The sequence below is a fragment of the Hibiscus syriacus genome, unplaced genomic scaffold (assembly GCF_006381635.1).
Source record: "Hibiscus syriacus cultivar Baekdansim isolate YM2019G1 unplaced genomic scaffold, ASM638163v2 tig00110560_pilon, whole genome shotgun sequence".
Taxonomy (NCBI): Eukaryota; Viridiplantae; Streptophyta; class Magnoliopsida; order Malvales; family Malvaceae; genus Hibiscus; species Hibiscus syriacus.
This window is the reverse complement of record NW_024062781.1, coordinates 110,258-123,827: the sequence shown is the minus strand read 5'-3', so window position 1 is coordinate 123,827 and position 13,570 is coordinate 110,258. Positions and strand designations below refer to the sequence as shown.

Here is a 13,570-nt window from a genome sequence, read left to right as displayed (position 1 = left end):
GCGAAGCGTGCGCTGGATTCAGATTTTTTTCAGGAGGAGGTTTCTGTTGGCTTTTGATGCTGGGACTTTGTCTTGGGTCCAAGGGAGTTGCTGTCTGTTTATCTTTGTTTTGCTGTTTGTAGATGGGTTTAGTGTCTTGAGTGGTCTTGTTTTTGTCTGGGAAGGGTTTTTGGGTCAGCTTCTGGGGTGGCTTATCTACGGCTGTCTGCCATGTTGGTGTTCTTTAGTTTCATTGCTTTGGGTGCACTCTTTTTCCTCCTTTTAGGATTAGAGAGGTTTTTTAATGAGGTCCTTGTGGGTGTCATGTACAATATTCAAATAATTTGAGTACTAGATTGAACATTACAAAAAACTTTTGACATTACCTGTTTTGAGATGAACTGTTTAATCTCATCCTCGGTAATCTTGGAATCATTGGATCTCACAACGAATGCAACTGGAATCTCTCCCGCTGCTTCATCTTTCATACTAAAATACATATGTGATAGAAACCGATGTGATCGTAACACCCAAATTACTGTTCAACGTGATTGTGCTAAAGGAGACTTACGGCACAACAGCAGCATCAGAAATGTTGGGATTGGAAATCAACATTGCTTCGAGTTCAGCAGGTGCCACTTGAAAGCCTTTGTACTTTATTAATTCCTTCAATTGATCGACAATGAAAACTTCATTATCATCATCAATGTAGTCGATGTCACCCTCGTGCAACCATCCATCTTTGTGTTTTCTTTGTCGCTTCGGGACGTTTCGGGATCATTAAGATAACTTGAACAAAATCAATGTTTTTCAATTTATTAAGTGTTCGATAAATAATAATATATGATTGCATAAAATAAAAGAATTAATACAATATGATGATACGACGAAAACAAATGATTTTTGTAAAAAGATTATAAATAAATTAAGAAAAAAAACAATAAACTAAAAAGAATGAAGTTAAATTCCATATATGCATGTTTGGCATCTCATTGAATTCATGCCCCAATCAAAAAGCCATTATTGCCTTAGGCGCAAGTCGTAATCAAGGGCTGGGAAAGATGAATTAAGAGACTTTGCAATATATGTTCAAAATCCTTGCATCTATGGATACTGCATGCTGAGGTTCCAACCAAAGATTCAAATAACAGTCGCGTCGCGTTTGTTGTGATTGCAAACATAGCAAATATTATTGTGGGGACTGCGGGTATTGCGGTCATATAATAACGGTCGCGAAATCCCTGGTTCCAACCCATAAATGGCTACCATTTTCTGTTGCTTTTCTTTCGGTGGAACTAAGATCTCTGCTTTCATTAATTGATATTTAACTTTGTTAAAAGAAGAAGAAATGCCGACTTATATGGTGAGACTTGTAATTTTAATACGAATTCATTGGTCTGTATCTCATAATTAAGTGTGAACTTTGATCCTGTGATTCATTAATTTTGATTAGTTGTAATTATAAGCATTAATTTTTATACCTTTTATTCAATTGTATATGTGAAAATTAAAATTATTGTGATTTAACATGTAATTAACTATTTTACATGCAATTTCTTATCTCATTGTGATATGATCGTGAATATTAAATTATATGCAATATTTATGAATATGTTGTACATATATAAATCTGTAAACATTAAATTATTATATACTGCATCTAAAAAAAGTATGAGTTTGCATTTATGCTATGTTTTTTTGAATCATTAACACTAAAAACATATCATGTAAAAGTAATTACTTAAATTTAAAATTTGTAGACAGAACATATTATAGATTAACTGAATTGAGATAATTTGATTAAATTGCTTTCTTCTTAAAAAATGTGCAAGTTGAAATTGCATGTTTTATGTTTATAAAAACAATGAGATTTTAAATTACGAGTTAAGAATAGAGGTGTTTAAACGCTTAATTCGGCTACCGACTGAACCGAATTTTCATTGACAATATTAACAGTTAATCGAACTGAATTTTTTTTAAATATTAACCGAACCGAATAAAGTTCGGTTATTTCGGTTGGTTAACATAATTAACCAAATTTTTTATAATTTTTAAATTAGATTAATTTGAATATAATATGTGTATTTTTTATTTGATTTAGAATTTAATTAGGTATTGATAATTTAATGAGTCTAGCATGATTAAAAAATAATTGGGTATTAATTCTTAATAGGGTTAACCTTAAAATATGTATTTAATATATATAATATTTAATAATTTCGGTTAATTTGGTTAATTAACATATTTCGAACCGAATTAACTATTAACCGAATATTTTAAAAAATATTAACCGTTCTCCGATCGAACTAATTCGGCCCGATTAATTCGGTTAAAACCGAAAAGTGAACCCCTGGTTAAGAATTATACTTAATTTAAAGTTGGGTCATTCCAACTTATTTATTATGTCAGGCTCAAATCAATTTTAATTTTAAATTAAATATATTCTAGTTATTGTCTGTTCAACTGAAACCTATTAAATCAAAATTTTGAATTTATGTCAAATTTAACCGGTGTGACCTCAATGTATTACGAGTTGAATATGGTTGGCTTACTTTGCAAGCGCAAGACGTTCATGCAAGTGTTTGACTAAGGGCATGGGTTCTTGCTTTAGGTGTAAAATCCAGTCAAAATTTTAGAAGGATAAACTACGCATTTAGTGCTTAAACTATCAATTTTTATCCAATTTAGTATCTAAACTTTTATTTTTTTTAAATATACATAATGTTTAGTTTTTATTTCATTTTAGTACATATCCGTTAAAAACTTAATTCGTTTAGTACCTAAACTATTAGTTTGATTTAATACCTAAACCTTCAGTTTTTCTCAAAATTTAAAAGGGATATTAAAATGAAACAAAACTGAATTTTAGGTATGATTTTAAAAATAAAATAAATTATTAGGGACTAAAAAAGAATCAAAACTGATAATTTAGATATTGAATGCGTGATTTACCCATTTTAGAATTGTGTCAAAGCCTTAACACATTAAAAAATTTATTTGTTCATAAGTATGAAAATGTATACATCAAAGAAAAATATTTTAAGCATGGAGTCGTTAGTCATAAATAATATAGTTTGATTCAACTCCCTCGGCTATTTAAAATTGGACAAAATTACTGTTTTGGGGTCCAGTTGATTTGCCCATGCCCAAAGACACAGCCATGATGAATAATAGAGTTTGATTCTCAGATTTGTTGGTTTTCAACTGGCACGTCCAATCCATTTATTGGATCGGTTTGTCAAACATAGACCCTTTTTATTAGTCAAATTTCTTACGCTCCGTGTTAATACTAAAAAAAGTTGACTCTTACTATTTGAGTACAATGGGCGAGTAATTTCAAAATACATAATACGTTCTCACTTTCGTTTATATTTAATTAAAATATGTTTATTTTTTATTTATTTATATAAAATATTATCATCACAGGTCAACTATAATTAACATTTAACGGAATAAATCACGTGATATTTTGAAGTAATCACACATTTGATCCATATTATTTATATATTCTTCAACTTTAGTCATATTTTTAATAAATTAAAATAAATTTAATCTTTCAATCGAATGATGTCACTGGTGTCGTGTGTCGTGTCACCATTCAGTTAGAGGGCTAACTTTATTTGAATTTAATATATTTATTTTCTACTAATGTGTTTTGCTTTGTTAAATTAAAATAAAATAAAGTTAGTTTTCCAACCGAATGGTGACACGTGGTACCAATGATAATGATATCATTCAATTTGATGATTAAATTTATTTTAATTTATTAAAAGTATGACTACATTGAGAAAATATTTATATATTATGGAAAAATGTGTGATTATACCAAAATATTTAATGGTAGTTAACTCGTAGTGACCACATCTTCGTTAAATAAGAACGAAGTGACCATATCTTATGTATTTTGAAATCAGTAACAAAAAATAGACAAAACACAAAGATAAATGATTATTTGTGTAGTTAACGCTATAAATTTTAAAAAGCGAGATTGTTGAAGAGTAAAATTATACTTATGAAAACTTATCGTATGATGTGATTATTGGAATAAAAAATCTCTTGAAATCTGCAAAAAAAAAAAACATTTGAAGAGTCTAACATGAACAATTGTTATCAATGTTTTAGATTTAAAGCACAACGTATGTAAGGGTGCATGAGGGTTTATTGTCAAAAGATATATAATGTCTTGGACATATACTATATTGGAATCACTCAGACCAGTAAAAAATTATCGTAAATCAAATTCTCGTATATTTTAGATATTTTCTTTGTATTTTCTATTGATTATATGTTTTTGTCTCCCTACAATTTTTCTCTTTTAAGTTTTTATAGGTTTACTTCTAACATAAAATCTCTTAACCATCCTTAACAGAGTGTGTGCACATTTATTATAATGATAAAATATAGTATTGTTTAATCGGGATTAAGTGTTTAGTGTTCTTTTGTTTTATTGATTAAGCTATGTTATTTCAAAATAGTATATGTTTTAAATACTTTCAATCATTTGATGGTGAACGCTTAATCGTTCTGTTATAGTTATTGGTGGTCGAACCCATAACCTATAGAAACAATAATGATCCCATTAATCAGTGAACTAAGCCATATTAAGAAACGGTCAAATGGTATAAAACTATATAGTAAGACTTAGAGAAAGTCATATGTTGCCTTTTTATATTTAAAAACATCTTCGACCTTTTTTAGTTTAAATAAAAAGTCTTATCTGCTCACCGTGAAAAAAGAATAAAATAAAACGAAGAAATTTGGATTGTAGTGACGTTTGGTCAAGTTGTAGAATTTGACTTAAATTATTTTAAAATGAATTTTGCATTAAATGAATTCATGATTAAATTAAGCCGTCGTGTTTTTAGTATTTTATTCATAAAAACACAAACGAAAAATTCTGCTGACTTGTGAAAATAAACGTATATATGTTTATTATATTTTGTTTTTTTATTATATTTACTACTACTTCCATTTTAATAAAATAAAAGAATTAAAATATTTTATTTTAAAGATTAATTGATTTTTAATTTTACTGATGGCGTTATTATTATAATATTTAACTATTTCGAGTCTAAATTTATTTAAGCGTGCGTGTGTATATATATTACATGGCAGAACAAGCATGCAGTGTATTAATTTAATTAGTTTTAAGTGATTTATAAATAATTGAGTTAATTGCATCATATTTTCTCAAACTATAACTCTTATTTTAAATTGCTTCTTATACTCTTGAACATTCTAATTTTATCTCTAAATCATGACCCTATTTCCAGATTGGTCCCCAAAGTTTTGAATATGTTTATTTTCACAAGTCAGCAGAATTTTTCGATGTTATGTGCTTGTCAGTCCGATTTCCATTTTATGAAATTATCTCATTTATTGTCAATAATGATACTTCTAAAATACATTGATTATGTAAAACTGATTAAAAAAATAGCCACGCAAATTAATTTAAAAAACTAGATAAATAAACTTATAATATATATATATATATAACACGTTCCCTGTATACGATCCGCATAACACATGGGAAACTCCGGCTGAGAGGAGTCCATCAATCACAAGAAGGTGATATCAAGAACACCCAATCGAATAATACAAAAATAAATAAATAAAAGAAATCCAAGCAGCCAAATGTATTAGTAAGGTTGTAAATGAGTAGAGTCGAGTTCGACTATTACTAAACTCAATTCGGTTTAAAAAATTTAAAATAGAGTTCGTCTCGATTTAAAAATTCACGAGTTTAAATTTTTTTAAGTTCGATTCGAACTCAAAATCATAAATTGAAGCTCGTGAAATCATAGAAAAGTTCGTAATAAAAAAATATTAAACTCAACTCAATTGAAGTCTCAAACTCGAACCTGAATCTTATATACATGAAAAATTTTATACTGTATTTTTAAAATCAACACATAAATATTAATATTATTAATAATTTTTTTAAAAAAATAAAATCTTAATATATTATATTTTCGATTTATTTGCGAGTTTTTCGAATCGAATATCAAGTAACTCGTTTCAGCTCATTAAGAGATCGAATCGAGTTCAATCGAATCAAATATTTATTAACTTTGACTAAATCAATATCAAATAACTTATGATCTATATATCTCATTTATAACCCTACCTGTAGTGCTGACCATTCCACAAACTTTACTCTTATTGTGTATTAAATTCTGGAATTTTCTATTCCAAAAAATAATGGAATGGGATCCGAGTGATTGGATTTTATGAATCCTTGGAAAAGGATATCAATGTCCAATGAAGGCTTAAAAGCCGAATAATGGTGGAGTATTCTTTTTTAAATTAATCTGTTGAGTAAAAAAAAATCAAGGGTAAATTATACCAATAATCACTAAACTTTATTTATTTCTTATTTCACTCATTATACTTTAAATCCATTCAATTTTCTCACTAAACTTAACATAATTAGCATTTTGGTCACTCAACCGTTAAATATTTAACGGCATTAAAACGATGTTGTTTTAGAAAAGTAATTTTTTCACTAAAACAACATAGTTTTTGCATCTATATAATAGTTCATTTATAATGTTGTTTAGTGAGAAAATGGATAAGTGACCAAAAATGCTAATTATGTTAAGTTTAATTAAAAATTGAATGAATTTAAAGTAAAGTGAGTGAAATAGAAGATATAGTAAAGTTCAGTGATGATTGTTATAATTTACTCAAAAATCAATTCAAAATTTAACCATGGTTAACATAGGGGGTTAGGTGGGTTTGACTAGTCTGGTTTGGTAGGCGGTGTTGCATTGGCGCTAGCTGCCGTCACTCCCTCCATTTTTCTGAGCCTTCCCCTCCCCCTTTAAAGTTCAACCAATTCTCTTTCACATCGCAACCGAACTCCGTATTTTCATTTCAAGAAAAAAAACCGAGAGGAGTCGTCTGTTTCACACTCCGATTCTTGTGCATTTTTTGCACTTGCTCTGTTCTCAAAACAAATGGATTCATCATCGTCTTCTGCTGCTGATTCCTTGAAAGTTTCGCCTATGGATCTCATGTCGGCCATAATCAAACGCAATATGGACCCTTCCAACGCTTCCTCCAACTCTTCTGCTGAGGTAGCCGCCATCCTTTTCGAGAACAGAGACTTCGTTATGATCTTAACCACCTCAATCGCTGTGCTCATCGGCTGCGTCGTCATTCTTGTCTGGCGTAGATCCGCTTCTCAAAAACCTAGGCAACTCAACCCTCCTAAGCCTTTGATCCTTAAAGAACCCGACCTGGAAGTCGATGACGGGAAGAAGAAGGTCACCATCTTCTTCGGTACTCAAACGGGCACCGCCGAAGGCTTCGCCAAGGTTACACGTTATATACGCGCTCATATATATTATTCCTTTTAAATTTCTTACTTGTTTTTCTTGATCATCATTTGCTTAATATATATATTTTTCAATACTCAGGCTCTAATCGAGGAGGCAAAAGCACGGTATGAAAAGGCGACTTTTAAAATTGTCGATTTGGTAAGTTTGAGTTCGACTTTTCTGTAACGTTTTCTAAATTGAATTGGTGATTTTAGTCGTTGAATTTTTCGTTACTACAAATAGGATGATTATGCGGCGGATGATGATGAATACGAGGAGAAGATGAAGAAAGAGAGTTTGGCTTTCTTCTTCTTAGCCACGTGAGTAATTTCGAATCTTTCTCTCTCTCTCACACACACACACGTATATATATTGCTAATTATATTAATATCTTTTGTATTTGTATATTGATTGGGAATTTTGTTTTGCTGATTTGGTTAATTTTTTTATCTTGTAGTTATGGAGATGGTGAGCCAACAGATAATGCAGCTAGGTTCTATAAATGGTTCACTGAGGTAAATTTTTAATGTAATTAGTCAAACACCATAATTAGTTTGTTTGATTATAGCATATTGTGATAATTTGCCTTTATATATAGATTTTTTAATTAGATATATTATTGAAATGTGTGGTTTGGTATTTAGGGAAAAGAGAGGGGAGAATGGCTTCAGAACTTGAAGTATGGAGTGTTCGGCCTTGGTAACAAACAGTATGAACATTTTAACAAGGTTGCAAAGGTGGTTGATGAGATCCTTATTGATCAGGGTATAGTTGTTACCTTCCTTTTATCTTCCCTGCTTAAATAAATGAGTTCGATTTTTTAATTGTATTACTTTTTGTCTTAATGGCTTCTTGGATGAAAAATGTGTTAATGTTTGCTTATTATTTTGTTTTCCCGTGAACTATGATAATGCTTGTGGGAGTGTGCATTTGCTTGCTCTAATGGATTTTGGAGTTAAATTATCATAAATATTATTTAATTCAATGAATTGCAATAATGTGCATGTATTTAGTTAGTGACTTTAATGACCCATGAGGGGAATGCTTTGTTCGAAGGAGATGAAAGCAGACCTTTAAAATGCTTCTTTTCGTTCAAACAGTGGAACAAGTCTAGCCTCAGTAACTTTGTAGTGCTGAATGCCATATACATTGCGATGCAGGATAATAGTCTGCACTCTTCGTCTTTTGATTATAGTCTGTTGACGTAGTGAATGCTTGGATTCATGTAGGAAAAGATTGTTTACCGTTTGCTTCATATTCATCTTCATTTTGTTTTCACCAAATCAGGCCCCTATTTGCTAACATTACTCGTATGATATTTGCAGGAGCAAAGCGCATAGTTCCTTTGGGTCTCGGAGACGATGACCAATGCATGGAAGATGACTTTACAGCATGGTATTAAGAACTTCAGCACTGTTTTTAATCAGAAGGTTGATCAGTTTTTCCCCTGATATCATTTATTTAACTATGTTGCTTTTCTAGGCGTGAATTAGTATGGCCAGAGTTAGATCAGTTTCTACGCGATGAAGATGATGTGACAACTGGTTCTACCCCATACACTGCTGCTGTTTCGGAATACCGTGTTGTATTTTACGATCCTGCAGATGCACCCCTTGAAGATAAGAAGTGGAGTAATGCAAATGGTCATGCTATTTATGATGCTCAACATCCATGCAGGTACGTTAGAATGGTTTTTCCAGATGTCCAGGTAGCCATTTTGTTTGATATGATGCTTTGATAATTCTGACCTTTTTCCACCCTAACTTGAAGGTCTGATGTGGCTGTGAGGAAGGAGCTTCATACTCCTGCATCTGATCGTTCTTGCACCCACCTTGAATTTGACATTGCTGGCACTGGACTTTCGTAAGTTGCTTTCTTTAGTCTTCGGTTACTGGATTGGAAATTTTTGGTGTTGATATAATTTCACCTCCCCCTGTTATCCTCATGTTCTAAATTCTAATACTAGATGATGAGTGTAGATAACTTTAAGTTTTCTTTTTTAACATTATAGTGAACTTTGTCTTCTCATAATTGTCTTCCTTTGCAGATATGGAACAGGGGATCACGTTGGTGTTTACTGTGAGAACCTTGATGAAGTTGTAAATGAAGCATTGAGTTTAATGGGTTTATCACCAGACACTTATTTCTCTATTCATACCGATAAAGAGGATGGTACGCCAATTGGTGGAAGTTCTTTGCCGCCTCCTTTCCCACCTTGTACTCTGAGAACAGCGCTGGCACGAAATGCTGATCTTTTGAGCTCGCCAAAAAAGGTTAGACTAACTATTTTATTGATAAACATATAATAGCGGTCTCTCTGTGAATAAAAACGCTAATTCTTTAATGAATTCCACTTCCAGTCTGCCTTGCTTGCTTTGGCTGCTCATGCCTCTGATCCAACTGAGGCCGATCGACTAGGACATCTTGCATCGCCTTCTGGAAAGGTTAGAGGAATGAATTTATATCACTATTGTTACCCTATTTTACTGCTTATGTGCATACTGATACACCATCTGGCCTCTTATTATACAGGATGAATATGCACAATGGATTGTTGCAAATCAGAGAAGCCTCCTTGAGGTCATGGCTGAATTTCCTTCAGCTAGGCCTCCTCTTGGTGTTTTCTTTGCAGCGGTTGCTCCAAGGTTGCAGCCTAGATATTACTCAATCTCATCCTCACCAAGGTAATATTATTTTTCTTATCTTCTTTGTCTTTGGCTTTGCAAGAGGAAAATTTCTATTGTGTTATTTGGCTAGATTTTGGGGTGACGAATCTCATCTCCAGATCAGTTGCGTGTTACAGTTTACCTCTTGAAATTAAAAGCATTGTTTTTCGTAGCACTTCCTACGTACTTACCTTCCAAAATCATGTTTCAGGATGGCACCTTCTAGGATTCACGTAACTTGTGCATTGGTTTATGAGAAAACGCCAACAGGTCGTATTCACAAAGGAGTTTGTTCAACTTGGATGAAGGTACTAAAAATGTTTTCTGATACTAATTTATGCAGTCAGGAGGGCTCAACGTTTTAAGTTATTTTCAGGAGATAAATGATATATGTTTCCTGATTGATACCCTATTTGCATCCGTTATTTTCTCCTGTCTAATAATGCAGAATTTCTTTCCATTAAATACAGAATGCTGTGCCATTGGAGAAAATCCAGGACTGCAGCCGGGCACCCATTTTTGTCAGGCAATCGAACTTTAAACTTCCTTCAGATACTAAAGTGCCCGTTATTATGATTGGCCCCGGTACCGGATTGGCTCCTTTCAGGGGATTCCTTCAGGTAGGTTTTGTCTTCTTTTCAAGGTTCATCGTGTTTGAGCAAATTTTATAAACTAATTATCTTCTTTCTTTTCTTTTTCAGGAAAGACTTGCCCTGAAAGAAGCTGACTCAGAACTGGGTCCATCCGTATTGTTCTTTGGTTGCAGAAACCGGCAAACGGTAAGTCACACACTTTCCAGTCCTATGATTAGTGCTAAATCTCCGGTGGGTTTAGGAATACATTTTGTAATTTAAACTAGGAAGTTTAATTCGACATTTGCTTTCAGGATTACATTTATGAAGATGAGCTCAACAACTTTGTGAACAGTGGTGCACTTTCTGAGCTTGTGGTTGCCTTCTCACGCGAGGGACCTGCCAAGGAATACGTGCAACATAAAATGATGGAGAAGGTACTGTACATATTTCACCTACCACAAATTGTGGGTTAGAAGCTCTGTCGACATTGATTCTTTTGGCTAGTTGTGTACGGTTCAGTTCTTACCATTATTTCCATTTGAAGCTCTGAAACACGTGTCCCCCCATCCTCTTCTTTGCAGGCCGCAGACATATGGGACATGATTTCTCAGGGAGGCTACCTTTATGTGTGTGGTGATGCTAAGGGCATGGCCAGAGATGTCCATCGAACTCTACACACTATTTTGCAAGAGCAGGTATGGTTGTAGTACATTCATCTGTGATTACACATACACATACATGTAAATATGTAGTAATTGCTAATATGTGATTGCCAGCTGCCCTTTTGCTATTTTATACTGCAAGCTAGGAAGTTTTTGCTTTCTTTAGTAGAAAAATGTCACATTCATGGGGTGGCTGGTTCCCGGGATGGGCAGAATGAGGAGGGATGGAAGCAGTCACTCCTTGAAAATTTTAAATTATCAATATATTATTAACATTTTTTTTGTTACTCCTGAATATAAAATTTTGTCTGTCCCCGACCGTTTCCTCCTTAAAACTATTAAATTAAAGATTAGAAGTGTTAGGACTCCGAATTTGTTGTTTTTCCGAAGTGGGTGGACCAACTTTGTTACGTATTTCATTGCAGGGATCACTGGACAGCTCAAAGGCTGAGAGCATGGTGAAAAACCTGCAAATGAGCGGCAGGTATCTACGCGATGTATGGTGATGATTACTAGGAAAAATACCAAAAATGAAAACATTATAAAATACGCGATGTCCGGTCATATTGTTTGGAGGGAAGAAAGTGGCAGAAGGGTGCATGTAGTAGCATTGCCGTATCTGGGGTTGAAAGGATGGGAATTCAATTTATTGCCTATAGAAGTGTTGTGATTCTTTTTTTTTCAGTGTTGAATAATTTTGTACGATGTAATATATTTATTTTAAAGACACACAAGTCTAATGTAATCGGGAGTATGGTGCTGGTGTTGGAGCGTCGTTGTAAGGGAGATCCGGCAGGTCGGTTCAAATGACCAAGCAAATGATGTCGATACTTCTAAATTTATAATATTAATTTAATCAATAATTGTTTCTTGTTTCCATATGTAATGAGGTAAGGAGAGGTAAGATAATAGGTTGTCCTCAACATTAGATTGAGATCAGTTTTCGTAAGAGACCTATCTCAAGGTTAAAAACCTTGTACTCTACCAACTGAGCTGGATAGTCATTTCATTAATTTAATCAATGGTTTAATATTAACTACGACGTTATGCGTGTCCAATTCTTTATCTTGTAAAATTAAAAAAGCTCTGGTTGATAGGATATTATTGTTTATGATTTTGAATCATGAGATTTATAAAATATATGTTTTGATTGATTATGAAAAACTCATAAATCTTTATATGATGAAAAGCGAAAGTTATATTCAAATGTAAACAATTAACATCGGCGAAATATCATATTTAGATCGACAAGGTCAAGGAGTGTAATCAAAATAAGTGGTACTTACAGATGTAAACAATTAACATCGGCGAAATATTATATTTTTATTGACAAGGTCAAGGAGTGTATACCACTTTAAAATATTTAGTAAATTGAACTGTAATTTCTTATATTTTTACTCAACTTTAAATCATTTTAATTTTCTCATTGAATTTAACACACTGAATTTTTTTGTTACTCGGTCGTTAAATAATTAAAGGTAAATGTTTTGATGAAAATTTTGTTTTTCTAAAAAAAGTCATCTTTAAAGTCGTTTAACGGTAGAGTGACCAAAATAAGAGAAAGGGTAAATTCAATGACAAAAAATTAATATACTATATTCAGTGAAGAAATTGAAATTTTTTAAAATTTAAAGAGTAAGAAAATAAAGTTAAACAATAAAATTTATAATTTACCTTTAAAATATAACAGTACCCTAAAATAAAAGTCCATAAATTGATAAAATAAAATAAAAAAATAAGAGAGTTGACAGCAAAAGATTAATAAAAAACAAATAATAAAGAAATAACTACGAGTTCTTGACCTGAAGAAGCGTGAAGGTTGTCGTGAAGAACGAGCAGTGAAACACATTCAATTGGTAGGTCACCTCTTCACCTATTAGCCTCACGTTTACTGTCACTGTCACCACCCATCACTCTTTGGTAGGTAAAGTTATGCTCGTCATTCTTTCGAATTAACAATAATCCAATTCAATTACCAAGCATAATTAAATAAATGATTTTCTCCATGTCATGTTATTTTTTACCAAACAATTAGATGTATAAATAATTTCAAAATTATTTACTCAGTCTTATATTTAAATTTTATATTTTTAAAATAAACATAAATAAATAAAATATTTGATACATTTTTAATTTTATTTTTGAAAGATGGTTCAACATATTAATTACTTTCTTTTTATTTTACCCATCTATCCATCTAGTTTTATATATATATATATAAATATATAGGGTTATGATTCATTTAAACTTTATACAATTATTTTTAATTTTACATCTTTTTAGGACTATTCGATTGGGGAAAATCAAAGGCTAAAATGTTTTTCTTTTAAAAGAATATCTTCTCATTTTCTAATATTAATTTTAAT

At 31.9% G+C, this 13,570-nt stretch overlaps 1 protein-coding gene across 1 annotated transcript; it reads left to right on the top strand.

Annotated features, from left to right (window-relative positions):
• The first annotated feature begins 6,834 nt into the window (after nt 1-6,834).
• On the top strand, nt 6,835-11,991 carry LOC120132286 (NADPH--cytochrome P450 reductase 1-like). The gene is made up of 17 exons (XM_039149074.1): nt 6,835-7,298; nt 7,401-7,460; nt 7,545-7,621; nt 7,759-7,816; nt 7,946-8,066; nt 8,627-8,696; nt 8,784-8,978; nt 9,072-9,164; nt 9,349-9,574; nt 9,662-9,745; nt 9,834-9,985; nt 10,179-10,275; nt 10,438-10,587; nt 10,669-10,746; nt 10,854-10,976; nt 11,124-11,237; nt 11,630-11,991. The coding sequence occupies exons 1-17, from the start codon at nt 6,939-6,941 to the stop codon at nt 11,708-11,710; spliced, it is 2,139 nt and encodes a 712-aa protein (XP_039005005.1). The 5' UTR covers nt 6,835-6,938; the 3' UTR covers nt 11,711-11,991.
• Nucleotides 11,992-13,570: the final 1,579 nt, after the last annotated feature.